At 40.7% G+C, this 16,998-nt stretch overlaps 1 protein-coding gene across 3 annotated transcripts; it reads left to right on the top strand.

Moving 5' to 3' along the window:
• The first annotated feature begins 3,883 nt into the window (after window positions 1–3,883).
• On the top strand, window positions 3,884–16,278 carry ggps1 (geranylgeranyl diphosphate synthase 1). Of its 3 annotated transcripts, none has more exons than XM_029450457.1 (4): window positions 3,884–3,905; window positions 6,606–6,698; window positions 8,600–8,670; window positions 14,617–16,278. In XM_029450457.1, the coding sequence occupies exons 2-4, from the start codon at window positions 6,626–6,628 to the stop codon at window positions 15,418–15,420; spliced, it is 948 nt and encodes a 315-aa protein (XP_029306317.1). In that variant the 5' UTR covers window positions 3,884–3,905; window positions 6,606–6,625; the 3' UTR covers window positions 15,421–16,278. The 3 variants fall into 3 exon arrangements, with proteins under 3 accessions (XP_029306317.1, XP_029306316.1, XP_029306314.1); XM_029450456.1 differs by lacking the exon at window positions 3,884–3,905 and adding an exon at window positions 3,917–4,369; XM_029450454.1 differs by lacking the exon at window positions 3,884–3,905 and adding an exon at window positions 3,926–4,055.
• Window positions 16,279–16,998: the final 720 nt, after the last annotated feature.

Raw genomic sequence — 16,998 nt, 5'->3', positions numbered from 1 at the left:
TTCCTGTGACACAAACAATTTATTACATAAACACAAATCATCATGCCGTTCAAGTCAGCACTACTAGTAGGACAAGTATGAATGCAGGCAGCAGAAAAGGTTCTGAAGAAGAGAAACATGTAAGCGTTGTACCGGATCAAACATTATTTCCTCATATTGAAAAAAACGAAATGTTTAAGCAACTTTTTTCACACCCCATAATGCTTTTGGTTGCATTTTAATTGGATAGTTTTGTAGACTGCTGGTTGTGGGTGGTGGTATAGTTTGATTAACCGCAATAAGCACAACATCATTAGGGCCAAAATGACAAGACAACAAATCATTACTAGACCAGCTTTTAATTTGTCCACCACCAACTCTCCAATCATGACATGCTCACATTTACTTTCCTCGTGAGCCTGTTAGCCTTCACTATATAGTACGTGTGCCACACAAACATTTAACTAGAAACACATGTTTCTGTATGTCATATATTTAATAGAAAGGTGAAACAACCCTGCAGGTTATGACTCTACGTAAGACTCACATGGCAACAAATGACACGTAATCCACAACAGCCTGCAGGCAAAACAACAGCCACAAATATTCTCTATTGAAGCTATATGAAAAGTTTAAATAGCTTGCATCACAGTATATTTCCCAAACAATGACAGCTGTGACTTTTTCAAACTGAATAGGGCTGGAACTTTTGAATATTTTGTAAATTTCACAGCTAATGTATTCTGTCATTCATATATTATAACACATCATACACACTTAAGCTTGAGTTGTGATAAACACTCTATGAACGCAGTTTAAAAAAATAAATATGAAATTCACATATACCGCTGCACATCCAGGCCCAATCTCAGCATGTAATTCAATAACATTGCATAAGATCAAAATCACAATTCTCAATTTTCAAATACAGCTGGAGCCACTGGAACCTCAATATCATGCTTATCAAATACATTTATTACTTTGGCCTATGTCCAAGACACTTGCCTGACTTGCCAAAATCGGCATTTAGTAAAAGTTCCCACTAGTCTTATCCATGAGAATAAAAGGATGAAGCCATGCATATATTATATTGATATTACAATTAACATTGTTAATGTTTGATTTCCCTGGTCATGGCATGTTTATACACGAGGCTAATTGAGCTACAACTGGAAACACAGAAGTAGTAGTGCTCTAATTGAGTTTCCAGTGGCATTAAACACATGCAAGAAAATGAATGAACATACCTTCATCTCTCTATGAGTCCTCTAGGTGACCGGTGTAACGAATCTGAGGTGGAAAACAAAGGTTAAAAAGGAGCTGTTAGACATTACAGACAGAGCCAACTTCAGTCTGCCACGACAAGACACGGTTATGTTATGATGACATCACTTGTTCTGCTACACTGCTGGATGCCATGAAAAAAGCTGGGCGGTAGACTCACACTTTACATCGCTTAGAAAAACACATCGTCTGCACATTGAGACAAGGGATGTGAGTTCCATTCTGAATTGAGCATGCAATTGATTTAAGAAAAGTTTGCTTAAATAATCCTGACTAATTCACCAGGCTAATGGTATGTGTGATCGAGCTTTCGAGACACATTCCCAAAAAATATCTGTGTTGCAAAGTAAACCGTGGCAGGCTGATCACTCTCATTCGCAGAGCCCTTAAAGCCGTTTATGTAATGCCTAGTGTACTGTAGTCCGCAGCCAGGCTTGTGGAGAAGAAGGGCGAGCAAACACAAAGTAACCAGTCGTTGTCCTCCCTAGGTCTGCACAAATGCACGGACAATGGAGCAGTTTAAGATAAAGTGGTAGATTCGGTTAAAGCCGCTCGGTGCTCGGCTCTTTGAGTAAGGCAGCGTGGTGTGCCCGCTGTCTGCACTGCACTGACTATACAGCAGAGGATGACGCCATTTCTGTAGCTGACAGACGGCTAAAAAGGAGAACACTTCACTGAAACACTGGAAATTGCGGGAACGGTGGTCGCCATTCACCTGCCCCCGGCAGAGCCATTTCTCTTTCGGAGACGAATCTCTTGGTTTTTACAGAAAAACTGCTCCGAGACAGTTTATTTTCGTTTTCGCTTCTCGTGTCTTCTCTTGTCTCGCAGCGCCGCTGCACTCGACAGCAAACACAGAGCGATAATAACACTGCTTATGGGCAGGCGACACAGCCACCAAACCAGACCTTTATAGAAATGTCCCATTAAAGCTGTGTCGTAACAGCAGCGTTAAGTTGAATTAAGTGAGAAGCGGTCGTGCAGTCCTTTTAAAAGTCACTTTCTTTCTTCACAAAATGTTCTCTTTATCGACTAGTCTGGCATTTCGCTGACTGTTCACGGAGTAACGTTGCTTCTGACAAAGAAACAAGTCGACGAAACGGTTCGCAACAAGGTCAAGCTCGATGAAGACTTGTAATGCAGCAACATGGCATTATTACCTACAACATTTTATTGTTATAACAGAAGCCAAGGTCGCAGCCCTCATTTGTGGCTCTTGGACGCGGTGAATGATCACGGAGGATACAATGTCATCCGCCCCGGACAATTTACCAGATCAGCCGCTGCAAGTGAGAGGTTGACCACCATCAAAAACAATGCACATACACAGCCCGAGGTCCACCGTCTTTACCCCGGTCCGAAAACGGGTACCGTGGTTAACTATAGCGTCGAGACCATTTAAACCTCTTCTGCCCAGACAGTTTATCAGCGGTGATGTTGCCAGTTACGGAAATGTGCAAAATACTGGTCACGCACACACATATTGAGAATAACATAAGTCCTCTCCAGCAGAGGGAAAATAGTCCACTTCACATCTGATCATATAACTGATCAAACGGGCAAGATCCTTGATACAAGGTAGTCCATCTGGTCCACCCTACACCGGACAAGTCAATCGTTATAAGCTAATGATACTGGCGGCACAAAAGAAAAGCCTGACAATGCAATGTACCTGTTAAACTACACCGTTTAGTAGCTGATCGACAAATCACATCCTGCAGCGATGTCAAGCGTATACAGGTCGCCGATGGTTTCGTATAATATCACTTTTGACGGCTATTGGTGAACACCATGACAGGCGCTGCTCGACGACCACCCCTCCGAGGATTCCTCCGCTCCACAACACAACACTCCGGTGCTTGTCCAGCAGGCTTGAAACTATTCAACCCCGGAGTAGCATAACCTTTCACTGTGCTCATCAGCTTAATTTGGCTGGCTACAGCATAACTTTGTTATCGAGCTGACCAAGTTTTTTTTCTGTAATCTCGACCGTCAGCCTTTTTGCTCTCCAGTCGCCTAATTCATTCATTCCCTAATATCCCCCTAAACACATCACAGCATTAGTTAACAAGTTAGCTAACGTCAAGGTTGGTTGGATTGGTAGCAGCAGGGAAGCAAGCTAGTAAAATGTTCAAAATAGCGATGGCTATGCCGAACAAAAGCAAGCTTACCTATGCTGTCAAGTTGAGAAACACCTCTGTTTTTCGACGAAAGTGAATTAGTAATCCATGGGAACATTTATGTGATCAATCGGACAGGTTTTAACGTCGTCCGTTGGCCCTGGTTGATGTTGGATGCGGATGGGTAAAAGTCGTTTTCGCAGAGCGCTGCTGTTTGCCTTGTTGAGTAGCTCCTCTAGCCTAGCTCTTTCTGTGATCCTTCCCCCCGCCTCCGAGAATGATTGACGGGCATATTAACCCCGCCTCCCCCAGATGTACGATCGCTTATTGGATTGCACAGCGAAGAGAAACGCCTTCGCAGCACATGATTGGTTGATCGAGGAGAAAAATACCCATGGTTAAAGGCTACGAAGTAATCCTACTGGGTTGTGCTCACAATACAGAGAGAACGGATAAAAACTACAACCCCCAGTTTTCAAACACATGTATGTTCGATATATGTTGCAGATTGTCCCGAAAAACGTATGTGTATTTTTCAGATTCCCTTATAGGCCAGAAGCTTTTACCGGGCAATGTAGAAATACAACTGCAACACATCGATGTGTGAGGCACTCATGTTACAGCCCCCACCTACTCTGCGCCTGCTCTGTACCGACGCCGAAGCATATATAGGTAGCTCATCAAAACTAGCTCGTCTTGAAAAGTGTCTCCACACCGTGCGTAGCAATAACGGCATTAGCTTAGCATAGCATCCGGTGAATTAGCCAGTAACACACGGAACTAAAATGATATGAACGTGTGGATGTGACAGTCACGTCGTGTTCCTGACTCGACCAATGTTGATGTGGAAGTTTTTATTTTCTAAAAGAAAGAAAGAAATGCTTAACGGCGGTTTACCAGCGCGTTTATGTTAGCCTGCTAATTCTAGCTAACTAGCAGTCTGGCTAACAGGAGACCAGTCAGCAGATTGACAGGGAGCAGCCAAGGTGGGTGGAGTTAAAAACACTAAACGTCACAGCAGCATTTTAGTTTTCAAGCTCCGCTCTGTATGTGTAATTTGGGTCACTGTCTTTTTAAATTAATTAACATTATCGATGAAGTTCCCACTTAAAGGGATGCACATTGTCAACATGATGGAAAAACTTTTCGAAAACTTGTTCTTCCCAAAGAATTTGCTTATTTTTCAACACTACATTGCCTCTTTGGTTAAAAAGTGCAAGTATGGAATATATATATATATATATATATATATATATATATATATATATATATATATATATATATATATATATATATATATAGAACAGTAATGTTTCTGTGTTAAAGTGAAATTGACATGGGTAATTACTACGACGAGGATAAAAGTGTGTATTTATTATATATTTGTTTTCCACTTAATGTGTGGAATTATAATGTACACTCAATTACCAGTTTCAGTGCTGTGTTAGACTGAACGGTACCTAATATCTTCATGCTAGGGTGTCAGCTTTTCAAAAGCAACGATGACTCAGTACATAATATTACGTGACAGGAGATCAGGTCTTTTTAATATAATATTGCTCCGCCTCATGGTGGAAATGGAAAGCAGAAAATGACTTGGCAGTCTGATCATTTGATTGCAATGTGAGGCTTTGCAGCAGAGTTGTCGTGAATGGTTGAACTGAATTTAAGTCCCTAATATTATTTTCGCAAGATAGAGGTTTCACACTTATTTTTTGGTTGGTAGGCTTATAGATGTGTATGATTTAAACAGATGTAAATGATCTAGTCTGGGCCTTTTTATGAAATTAAACCTAAACTGCCGTCTTATTTAAAGAACAAGGCATTTTTGTGTAGTGATTGTGAGGGAGGGTTTCTTATGATGATCACTAGCTGTTACAGACAACCCAATTATTTACCAATTTCTATTGATTGTTTTAACTTATCCAATTATGTGATCAGCATGCCACCTTGCAAAAGGGGATTTCATGCCTCTGCATAAGCATCTGACTCACAGTCCATTACATGAGAATATGTATTTATATTTGAAAGAACCTTTAATTTTCCTGTTTGGTTTAGATGAGTTAAAGCATTTTTAATGTAAATCTTTTCAAATAACACATTAGTTTTGCATTTCATGTGTTTCAATCATGTGCTTATTTAAAGGAAAAGTACAATAATGGGTAAAAGACTAAGGCTGCGTCCGAAAATCCCATACTATGCACAATATACTTCGGTGTAAATAAACAGTAGTGTATATCTTTTTGGAATCACTGAGTCAAATTACCAAACATCTACTTGAGAGCCTCAGTGACAGTAGGAGATGCTTCTTCACGTCTGTACTTTGGCTGTAAAATACAAACCGCAAGTGAATTTGTGTATCTTGTTACAGAGCTGCCTTGGTTGCTGTCTTTTTTTAAATCTTTATTTCAAACGGTCAAAGTACATAGTATCAACAACAAAAATGAATCATGCACATAAAGATGAAGCATTGATAAAATAAAATAAAAAGCAGTGCCAAACTGAAAAATACAACAAAAAACAAACAAATATAACATACAAAATAAGTTTGTCATTGTCTGTTTTGAACATTGTAGTCAATACTGCATTGCATTGTGGGATATACTGTGTATATATATATATATATATATATATATATATATATATATATATATATATATATATATATATATATATATATATACTGGCGTAGTGTCCAGTGTTTGCATACTGTAATTTTTCACTGTAATTGATATGCAATTTGTGTACTATTGGTCTTATACTAAGGTTTCAGACACACACAAAAACCTCACATTCTGTTTAACCTACTAAATAGCATGTTAGTATGGAAGTCTGAATGCAACCACACAGTTCCTTTGTATTATACTGCTGTAAGTGTGAAGCAACATTTTGCAGTTATGTCTCTGATGTCAGTTAAACCTCGAGCCTTTGAGTCTGGTGACGTTCCTGTCATGTGAACGCACTCATTCCTGCAATTTCTTCAACTACAATTCTGTCTACTCAACACTTCCCCAATCTGTCAGTTAAGAGCCAGCTTTAAGTTTGCTGCTGAAAAATAGCAGATACAAGTAATCCATGATGAACGCACCACAGGCATCACTAAGATGTTACACACTTCTACTCTCGTGCAATTGTAGACTTGCACCAAGCCTTTTAACTTTCAGAGCTCAATAATGTCATAATTATTCTCTTACTTTTTCATGTTCTTGACCTCCCATATAGATCTGTGTGAACTTGAAGCAATGGATTGTGACTCGGCAGCCACCTCTGAGCGAATTCTGCTAGAACCATACAAGTACTTGTTGCAACTACCAGGTGAGACTTTCTCCATTTCAGTGACTTCAGTGTGGTGGAAAAGAAATGCAGCTAAAAGCCCCGTAGACTGCTGATTAGTCCTAGAGCTACACTGAGCCCTGACCTGCTCACTTCCTGTTAGTCACACTGGATCATAAACAGACAGCAGACATAAACTGAAGGCTGCATAAGATGAGAGATGTTCATCTTGTTGCTCAATGCTAACTCCTAGCTTTGTGTTATTAGAAGATGCTGCTTATCTTCATATGATCACAATTGTTGAGTCATACATGTCTGAAATGCAGCTTCATATATATGAACAAGATATTACCAATATGACAAATCAGTTAATGTTTAAACCATCGTTTACCAATTCTGCAGTGAAAAAGTTCAAATAAAAACCATAACTTTTCTAACGTAGTGAGACCATATAATAATAATAATAATAATAATAATAATAATTTAATACAGAGACTTCTGTGCATAGTTATGTGCATGTTTAAAATAACATTTTACCCCAAAATCAAAAATACATATTTTACCTGTAGTGCTATTTGTCAATCTAGATAGTTTTTGTGGGCTGACGAGCGTTGAAGATATCCCTCCCGTCTCTGCAATATATAATGGAACTAGATGACATTTGGCTTTACTGTGTTTGCAAAAAAATTATTATCAGCAGTAGTAATGTTTACAGCCTTGGATCCGTTAGTAGAGGCACGCTTCCTTCTTCACGGTGATAAGGTTTGCTGTTAAGAAAATAGTTCTTACATGTAACTGCTCACTACGAGGTCTGTGGATTGTTTTGAATGACCGGGTCATGATTTCTGGAAAGAGACACTGCTTCAAATTTCAAATGTAATTTTAACATCGCCTTTTTTGTCTATTGGTCTATTTTCTCTGGATGGAGTGCTCGCCTGCTGCTGTGCACATTACTGTACATGTCATTTAGCTCAGAGCATCTTATACAGTGAAATGACTACAGGAACAGGCCCCATGACCAGGGGCACAGTGGTGGAAGCCCTGGTGTTGAGCGCACAAACTTCCGGTGTTGTATTTGAAATCCGAACCACTCGGCCACCACCATGTTTAGAAGACTGTCTATTTGTTTTCTTTTACTTTTGATTGGTAACTTTTTGTCGGTGGAGAAGTGACTGACCTAATACCAGAATTTCATTTTGGGTAAATGGGACACGTCCTTAGTGTATCTCTTTAGTTGGGATGATTCCTCTTTTGCAGTGTCACTGTCATTCAGGCTCATAAGATGAGACATTCTCATTAAAGGAATATTCAAGTGTGTTAAACCTGGGTCTTTTTTTCATGGTTTTGGGAAAACATATTTAGAAGTTTGCATAAAATTGTACTCACTCCCGTCACTGTTTAGATTGTGGATGTTAGCATTCAGCTGGAAAAGCTTTACAACAGAGTCTAGTGAGTCTAGTGGGAAAAAACAAGCCTTACACATCTTTGAACAACAGCTTCATTTACCCCAGCTGCAGGACTTCTTTCTTTTCTTTTTTGACGCCTAAACGGAGCTGTGTGCCCAGGCTGATCAGCTCAGTTTGACCTTTAGATAACTGCTTGTGATGGGTTGGACTGAGGCTTTTTGAGTCTTGTTGTTTCTTGTAGTTTTTCTTTTTAAAGTTTAGTTTCTTTTTAAAGTTGGGAATATGACGCTACCACCCACCACCACTGTGTAAATATAGACTTCAACAAAGTGTACATTCTCAAATATGTGCGACATAAGGACTCAAAGAGAAACATTGTAATGTAGGGAAGGAAAGAAAGTAGAATGAGCTGATGATTTGCAACAATAGTCATTGTGAAGGATTTACTTAAAGGCTATCTTTTTTTACTTTGCATACTACTGTACGCATGTCTTTAACTATTAATACTTAAACCTTTGTTTTCCATTCTCTTCTCAGGAAAGCAGGTGAGGACAAAACTGTCCCAAGCATTCAACCACTGGCTCAATGTTCCAGAGGACAAACTGCAGGTGAGAAATCATTTCAAGCCTCTTAACATTCACAGCCGTCTGATGTGTGTTGTTGTAGACCGCTCCAGGAAGGTGAAATGATGTTGTGCTCATTATGAATAAGCTATTTACTTTGTAATGCAACCAGAGTGTTCTGTCAGCTGAGTTGTTCCTAACGGAATATATATGTAAAGCTTGGATGTAGAGCTTAGAGCATCCATGATTTATTATCATATGTTAATGCAGCTGAGGATCAAGTGGAATGAAATGAAAAAGGTTGGCAATGCTTTCAAATACAGAAAAGTTACCCTTTTCTGTATTTGTTTGATCTGCAGTTTTCCCTTACTGTTGATTTCCTGATCTGTTGAAGTTGGATGCATTGTGTTTGCCCATATAGATGTTAGTTTGGGTCTCGAATCAACTGCTGAGAAAAGTATCTGGATCTTAAGTCGACTCTCATCAGCTAGTTGCTAAGTTTGTCTGTGGTTTAGTGCTGCGCAGGTTGTGTACAGTGTTTTTGTTTTCTGAGAACGGCAACTTGCTTTTCTGCTCTTCCAAACACGTTTAAGACTGAAGACTTGCAGTACATTTTTGAGCCTAAAATCAAGACAAGAAGCTAAAAGAGGGCAAAAGCTTTGTAGAGCTGCAGATTGTGCTGATACAGTAATTTGTCAAGGGTTTGTTAGCACCAGTGACTCTGTTTGCATTACATGTAGTCATTTGATTCACTGTTTTTAAGAATAATTATGTATAATTATATATAATTGTGAGTTTTGACCGCTTTAAGGCTCCGTCCATTAGCATGTTTTCAGACCTCTGAATTGCCGCCTACGTCACAGCTAACAACGCCATCGTTGGTTACAATGCAAACAAAATTGCTTTAAAACTGAAAACTTACGATCATCAATGGCTTTCAAAATAAGGAGACATGATCTTTGCCAGGATATAGTATTTTCATACTCTACCTTCTGTTTCTTCTGACTTCAGTCGTGATGATTCTTACCGTGACTGTATTTTGTTGTTTTGACTGATAATAATATTGATAATGTTTTGACATTGTATAATGTCCATACCTAAAATAATGACTTGTTATTGGTTAGCAACATGATAAAGGATTTTAAAAATCAATTTGTGTAGATAAAGGCTTTACTGCCCATATGTGTATGGCCTAATTTACTGAATTCACTTCACTGTTTTCATTCATATCAGCTTCTGTTTGCTGTTTGGTTGTTTCCCACAGTCACATTAGATATGCACTTTTGAGTTTGATAGAAAAATGAAAACACCAAATTGATGATCCCTGCATATGAAAGTTGCAATAGCTGTCGTTTCTAATGCAGGGGTATCCAGGGCGTGTGATGGGGCTAGCGGTTTATTGTATGCTAATATTGCAATATACAGTGGATATAAAAAGTCTACACTCTCTTATGAAATTGCAGGTTTTTGAAACGTAAAGACAGAAATAACATTAAAGATGGAACAAGTCTGAAATTTACGTTTTTGTTATCTCTACGTTTCAAAAACCTGCAATTTCATAAGGGTGTGTAGACTTTTTATATCCACTGTATATTGCATTTAACACTTTATTTGGGCAGTGGGATGATGGTGCTACAGTGGAGTGTGATGGCAGACAGACCTCACTAGCTGTAACCCCGCTGCGCTGAGGCTGTTCCTCAAATTCTTGGTGTCAACGATTCTTGACAATTATTATCAACTCTCCAGTGGTTAAAAAATGTGTAAAACTTAGCACCATATCTGTTTAACAAATGGTATCAACACAAAAATTGCTGCAACAATGTATGAGACATAATAGAGCATGGTACTGCCCTCATAATGTTCTACGCCCTTATACACTTTCATACGTACATTTTATAACATACTTATGACGAGAACAACTTGACTCACAGTGTTGAGCTGCATCTCAATGTAATCTTCAGGTTCCCAGCTTTCAGATGATGTACACCACTTCTATATATATACTGTTGACTTTTATCTACACATGAACACCCCTGGTCCCCCACCCCTTACCTCTTACAAAAGTGTGGGGGGGATGGTAAGAGGGGAAAGAAAGCCTTAGTCTTAGTTTCTGCTTTTTGAATTAAAATGTGTAAGTCACTGTAGCTTATTGTTTTACTGTACAGTACTGTATATTTCAGATGGTGCAGTAAATGAAAGTGAAATGTATTGGAGACATTTGGCAGCAATTAGAGATGGTTTGTTTGTGCATTTTAAGACCTAATGTGCCGAGCTACCCACCGTAAGAGACTGCTGCTGTGTTCCTGATCACCTCTGTGAGCAAAGCAAGATTTAAGTCACAGTCAGCTTCACAGGAAAACGTACGCCTCCACCCAACCATTCCAGTGTTGTTGTAACACAGGATGCTGCCTGACTAGATTGCAAAAGACATATTGGAGTGTGTGCGCAGATCGCGGGCTGATTGGCATTCCTGCTTTTCCTCAGTCAGATTAATTTCAAATTAGCCATTTAGGATTTATTGCTTTTATTGAGCAGGACCCTCGCCACAGTCTGTGTAGGGAGATCAGGCCATTGACCTCATTATGCTGATAGCATTAAAATGATAGTGGCTGAATACTCCTCCTGTGCCCAGTAATGAAAATATGGAGACCGTATTTTCTGAATCTACATTCCTTTCGCTGTGTAGAATGCAAAGTACTGAGCCTGTCGGGTCTCATTAGATTTGCTGTTCAACAGGTCTCCCTTTCTCCTGAATGTTTTATAAACCCTCCCAAGTAGAGGAATTGTAGTTCTGCAGCAGCGCCCAGAGGTCACACTGTTGTCTCCTGTGGTCATTTCATCTTCCGGTGCACAATAAAAGTCTTCCCCCGAGGAGACGACTGGGTCAGGCTTCAATTAAAACATTTTATTATTTTTTTTTATAATAAAATGTTAATAATACTAGTGCATGTGTGCGAGTAATAAAGTTCTCAGTCTCTTCTGAGGAATTATTGAATATAATAAATCGTTCCTGTCATGTCAGCCCTCTTCCTGCTGCATCATCCATCTCACACTTTGCATCAGTAGATGTATTTAATCCCAGCGTTCACACTGATACAGTAGGTTGTGTGTCTTCAATTAATAAATTCAATTTGCGACTCAACATAATTCATTTTTATAATTTTCACATTTTGTTGCTTCGTATCTCGACTGAAGTGCTGACATTTTCAATCCAGGAGCACATGTACTCCTTGAGGCTACAATGACGCGTTACCTTAGAGTTTTGAGTTTGACTGATCAGTTTTTGATTTGTTGAGTTGTAGATTAGTTGGCAGTTCAGATGGCCGACAGTCATATGCAGATTGTAAGCAAATCTACTTTTCTTCTCCTGATAATTCCACTAAATGTCCTTGTTAGGCATATCAAAGAACTGTCTCCCCCTCGCTCACGCTATGAAGCGGCTCTGTAAACTCCTGCTGAACCTCTCGTGCAGACTGAGACTCCTCCCGTCATCATTAGCACACTGCTGCCAAGAAGTCGCCGCCATGGAAACAACCGTGCCTTGGGATAGATGAGGCGGCGACAGTGGCATGCTGTCACATTCACTTGGCAATGAATTTTTTATCAACCCCCCCATATGTGCTTCTCTACAGTATAGTACAGAGCAGGTAGTGGAGGTTTGGGAAATTCCCTCAGTTGCATAGCGACCTTTATGCGGCCTCCTTTTCTCTGTGACGATGTTGAAAAGTTGCTTTAAATACTGTCTTGTACTTTGAAAGCGTGTCGTTCACGAGACTGTCTGCTGCCTCAGGCTTACAGCTCCATGTGTGTTTATATTATGTCACTGATGCAGAGCGGCCTCCATGAAACAATTACGAGGAATTGAGGGTTAGCATACAAATATAATGTTGAGCAACTCATAAATGCTGGATAGTATAATAATACAAGGGCTTCCCCCAAGTGGGTTTATGGTTTAGCTACAGTAGTTGGCTAGACACATTTCATCTGGTGATCTATTTAGTTATTACATGACAGCCTAAGTAGTCGCCACACTCATTAAATATATAACCTTGCTGAAATGGCTCCTCAGCTCTGCTTTTTAATTTGATAAAAGTGTACTAATTATTTTATGATGACCGTGAAGTTGGTGTTTGTGTGAGGAGATGAATTATCCACGTCCATAAAACACTGCAGGAACACCCTGTATTGTGAATCTGTTAATTAGTTATGGGCTCCATTATCTACCATTAAATGGGGAACTTGTCTTCGGCTTCCCCACATAGCATCAAAAACAAAACATTTGTTGAAGACAAACGGCGGTAAAAAACGCACAAAACATAAATCCCGGATTAAGATTATACTGTGGCTTCGTGATCTTTGTACAAAAACTAGTACTAGGACATCTGCCATATTTACTTATATTTGCACACTAAGCCGGCTGTTCTGGATAAATGACAAAGCATTTTTTGAATGGCACAATCCAGTAGGCGTGGTGTGCAATCATGTGGGATGACCATGTTAAAATCTTGGCCAGACTTCAACACGCCTGCAGTCTTGACACAGAGGTATTACTGTCGGTGCTAACCACGACCTTTACCTGCGTGAGACGGGTTAATACTTGCACATGACTGACCTTGTCTGTTTCAGAGTTATTTCCCCTCAATATATTGGACTCGGTACACTTTGTTTGTTGTGAAGAAGTCTCTGCATTCTTCATGGATCACTGATTGTAGCCTTAGCAAACAGAATGAGTTTCTGCGTCAGTAACCTCTGGTGATAATCAATTAAGTCTTGCGGAGCAGTGAAGGCACTCGGCACTTAAATGGCGACATTATACAGCAACAGCCTGACTAATTTGTTTCCTTGAAGACACTTTAACTTTTAAAATTGCTGGTGCTTGTGGGTTTGATAACTGCTGTAAATCTTCTCTAGGTTGTGCCGCTGAATAGTAATTGATAGAGACCACTGTCTGTTCGCTATGAACTTTAGAATCCTTTTGTATGTTTTTGATGACATAATTATTCCATTTTCTTCTTCATGTGTGCATTCATTGTAGCTTTTACCCACAACCCCCCGCTCTTGTAAGTGGCTCACTGAGGTTGAAGGGTGAGCGAGTGCCGGGACCCTGCCGAAGGAAAGGTTGTGTTTGGCAGATAAACTGCTCAACTGGCCGAGCCTTGGCCATCTGCCTGACCCACTGAGGCTCTCTTTGTGCTCCCCACCTCCATACAAACAGCTTTCACTATCCGGCCACAACACTTGTCTTTTAAATCAGCAGAGCCCTCCAGCAGGCTGCACAGCCAGCTCAAGACAGCAGACGCCTGATGGTAACCCTGGCTGCTTTGTGTCAAACGTTGACGTGAAACATTGCATGGCATCCACCTGGTGGACAGGGGACGTTTACTATGGCTGCTTACCTATTTGTCCATTGAGGGTCACACTGTATTAAAGCTGTTAGAGTGTTTCAATGCACTCGTCATGTATGGCTGAGGATAAGCACTCAGCTCTTGTCAGTCTCTCTTTAGAGGAGGTGTCACCTGCAATTGCTTTCCAATGTGAATACATTTCCTCTAAACTCACCAGGCCACTGCTGCGCTCTCTTGGGCACGATATCTGAGTTTTAGAGTAAACGGCAATGGAGTCTGGAGTGTATCTGTGCTGAACTCTCATCTCACTCTCTTTCTGACTGACTGCCTGGTTTGTTTCAGCTACAATTCTGTCTGCTGACGAAGACTCCCACGAGATCAGTTCAGGGAAGAGTGTAGACATGGCACCCTCTGCTGTAAACAAGCTGTAATGCATAATTTACACAAAGTTCCTGAGAACCTGTTACTAGTCAAGAGGAGGGAGAGGAAGTTCTCTCAGCATAAGCATCATTGTAACATTTCCTGAAAGTTAGAACATAATAAACATGAATTATTATGAAATGAAAGCTGATGGTGATAACACAATAATTCTCTGACAATGTGTTAATTATAGTTTAATAATCCGATTTGTTTGTGTCACGTTCAGGGGATCATCGAGGTGACTGAGATGCTGCACAACGCCAGCCTGCTCATAGACGACATCGAGGACGGCTCCAAGCTGCGGCGAGGCTTCCCCGTGGCCCACAGCATCTACGGCATCCCCTCCGTCATCAACTCGGCCAACTACGTCTACTTCTTGGGGTTGGAGAAGGTGCTGACCCTGGAGCACCCCGAGGCTGTCCAAGTGTTTACCCGGCAGCTGTTGGAGCTGCACCGCGGTCAGGGTCTGGACATCCACTGGAGGGACACCTACACCTGTCCCACTGAGCAGGAGTACCGCAACATGGTGCTGCAGAAAACTGGAGGGCTTTTTGGTTTGGCTGTGGGCTTGATGCAGCTCTTCTCAGATTTTAAACAGGACCTGAAACCCCTCCTGGACGCACTGGGTCTCTTCTTCCAGATCCGCGACGACTACGCCAACCTGAGCTCACGCGAGTACACTGAGAACAAGAGCTTCTGCGAGGACTTGACCGAGGGCAAGTTCTCTTTCCCCACCATTCATGCCATATGGTCGCGTCCAGAGAGCACCCAGGTGCAGAACATCCTTAGGCAGCGCACAGAGAACATGGACATCAAACGATATTGTGTGGATTACCTGGAGAAGGTGGGCTCCTTTGCTTACACTCGTCAGACTCTGCGGGTACTGGAGGCCGAGGTCTACCGCCTCATCGGGGAGTTTGGGGGGAACCCTCAACTGGAAAGCCTTGTCAAACACCTCAGCAAAATGCACCGTGATGCTGAAGCCTCAGCAGAGTCCAGTACTGAGCCACACTCCAGCCAGAACTACTGACCTCATCCACCTGTCACTGCTACATGACTCGCATACTAGCCCCGCACACAGAAGCTTTGCTAATACACTTATGCACATGTACACATTTACCGAAAAGCTCAACACTCATACCGGTTTGTTACCTTCGCAAAGTATTTAATGAGTCACAATAAACTATTAAACTCCAGCTTTTAAATTCTGGTAAACATCTTTGACTGCATTCAGCAGCGACGAAACCGCAAATCAGCCCCAAATGTTGCCTTTCTCTTTTGTGTGCTAGATGGCATCCTTCACTTGTTATCAATTTTTGTATCCAATTGTAGCTGTGCAGTCAGTGGAAGAAATAAATTAAAACAACTTACAACGGTATTATGTTTGCCTTTCTGAAAATGAAAAATAACAATGGCTTCCCTTTGATGTGCACTACAGTGCATATACATTTATTTTTTATGTTTTGCCACCAAATGAAAATTGTTTATCTCGAGCTGAGTGAATGCCGGGTGTTTATTTTCTGAAGTCTCTGTTTAGAAAAGGACGTCTCGAGTGTATGACGCGTGATGATCTGTAATCATTAAGCCGCCACAGTGCCGATCGTGTAGAAAAGACCTGCAACTCAAGTGTCTACTTGTTATGTAACCTGCTGGCATTATATGCAAAGTAGTGCTTAGGCTGCTTATGCTCTGCTGTATATGAATACTGTGGATGTTTGGGTTTTATTGCACACTGCATTTCCATCTGGTTCAGATTCAACACAGCTCTTCACATTTCTAATATTTTCTTAGGGTTACTCAATTATGCTCTTTGTAAGTAGACACTGTGCTACATTTAAGAACTTCTTTGCATCTATTGAATAAAAAAAAACAACCTTTTTAAAGATAACCTGTGGGCTTGTCTGACTTCTAAAACAAATTTCACATCTCCCTGTCGCATCAAGGCTAGTTTGGTTTTCATGTTTTGCAATGAGCATGTTTGATGTGGAAGAGAGAAACCCCTCTCCAGAGATGAGCAGCACCATCTACTGAGCACACGGGTGTAATTGAAAGTCAAAATGTGATGTGACTAACAAAAAGTGGTCTGTACTTCTAGGCTTCTCCCTACTCTGGACCTGATGTCTTATTTAGGATCCTAAACATTTACTCTACACACATGACACCCCCCCCCCCCCATGCAAAACACTGAGCCAGCATTATATGTAATCATAAGCCTTCTCCTGTTGGACCACATCCATGTGTTTACTTTCAAGGCAACCATTCATTTGCAACTCCATGCTGAGTAGTAGCGAGGCGCACCTGCCTGATGTAAGTAATTACACATTTCCCTGCTTGGTTGGAGTTTTACTGAAAGTTTTGTCTGGAAATGAATCACACCAGTCATCCTGTATTATCTGCTGCTTCTGTTAATACTGTTGAGCTTCTCCTCAGCTGCTGAAAAAAAAAAAAATAAGTGGATAAAGGCTATCTGTCCCAGACAGCTCTGTTGACTCACTGGAGCTCTTACTCTTGACAGCTGCAATACAATTAACTATGTGAAAATACATCTATTCATCAAAATGTCAAATTCTTGGTAATCTGAGTTACCAGTGTGCCTGCGCTAATTTTC

The sequence above is a fragment of the Cottoperca gobio genome, chromosome 15, assembly GCF_900634415.1.
Source record: "Cottoperca gobio chromosome 15, fCotGob3.1, whole genome shotgun sequence".
NCBI classification, from domain to species: Eukaryota; Metazoa; Chordata; class Actinopteri; order Perciformes; family Bovichtidae; genus Cottoperca; species Cottoperca gobio.
Note: the sequence above shows the minus strand (reverse complement) of the source record. Positions and strands in the feature narration are given on the sequence as shown.

Bases quoted from the DNA above. Each gene is read 5' to 3' on its own strand.
- ggps1 (XM_029450454.1), top strand. From the start codon at position 3,983: ATGTGTGAGGCACTCATGTTACAGCCCCCACCTACTCTGCGCCTGCTC. The intron at 4,056-6,605 runs GTAGCTCATCAA...CCTCCCATATAG, and splicing joins CGACGCCGAAGCATATATAG to ATCTGTGTGAACTTGAAGCA. The intron at 6,699-8,599 runs GTGAGACTTTCT...TTCTCTTCTCAG, and splicing joins GTACTTGTTGCAACTACCAG to GAAAGCAGGTGAGGACAAAA.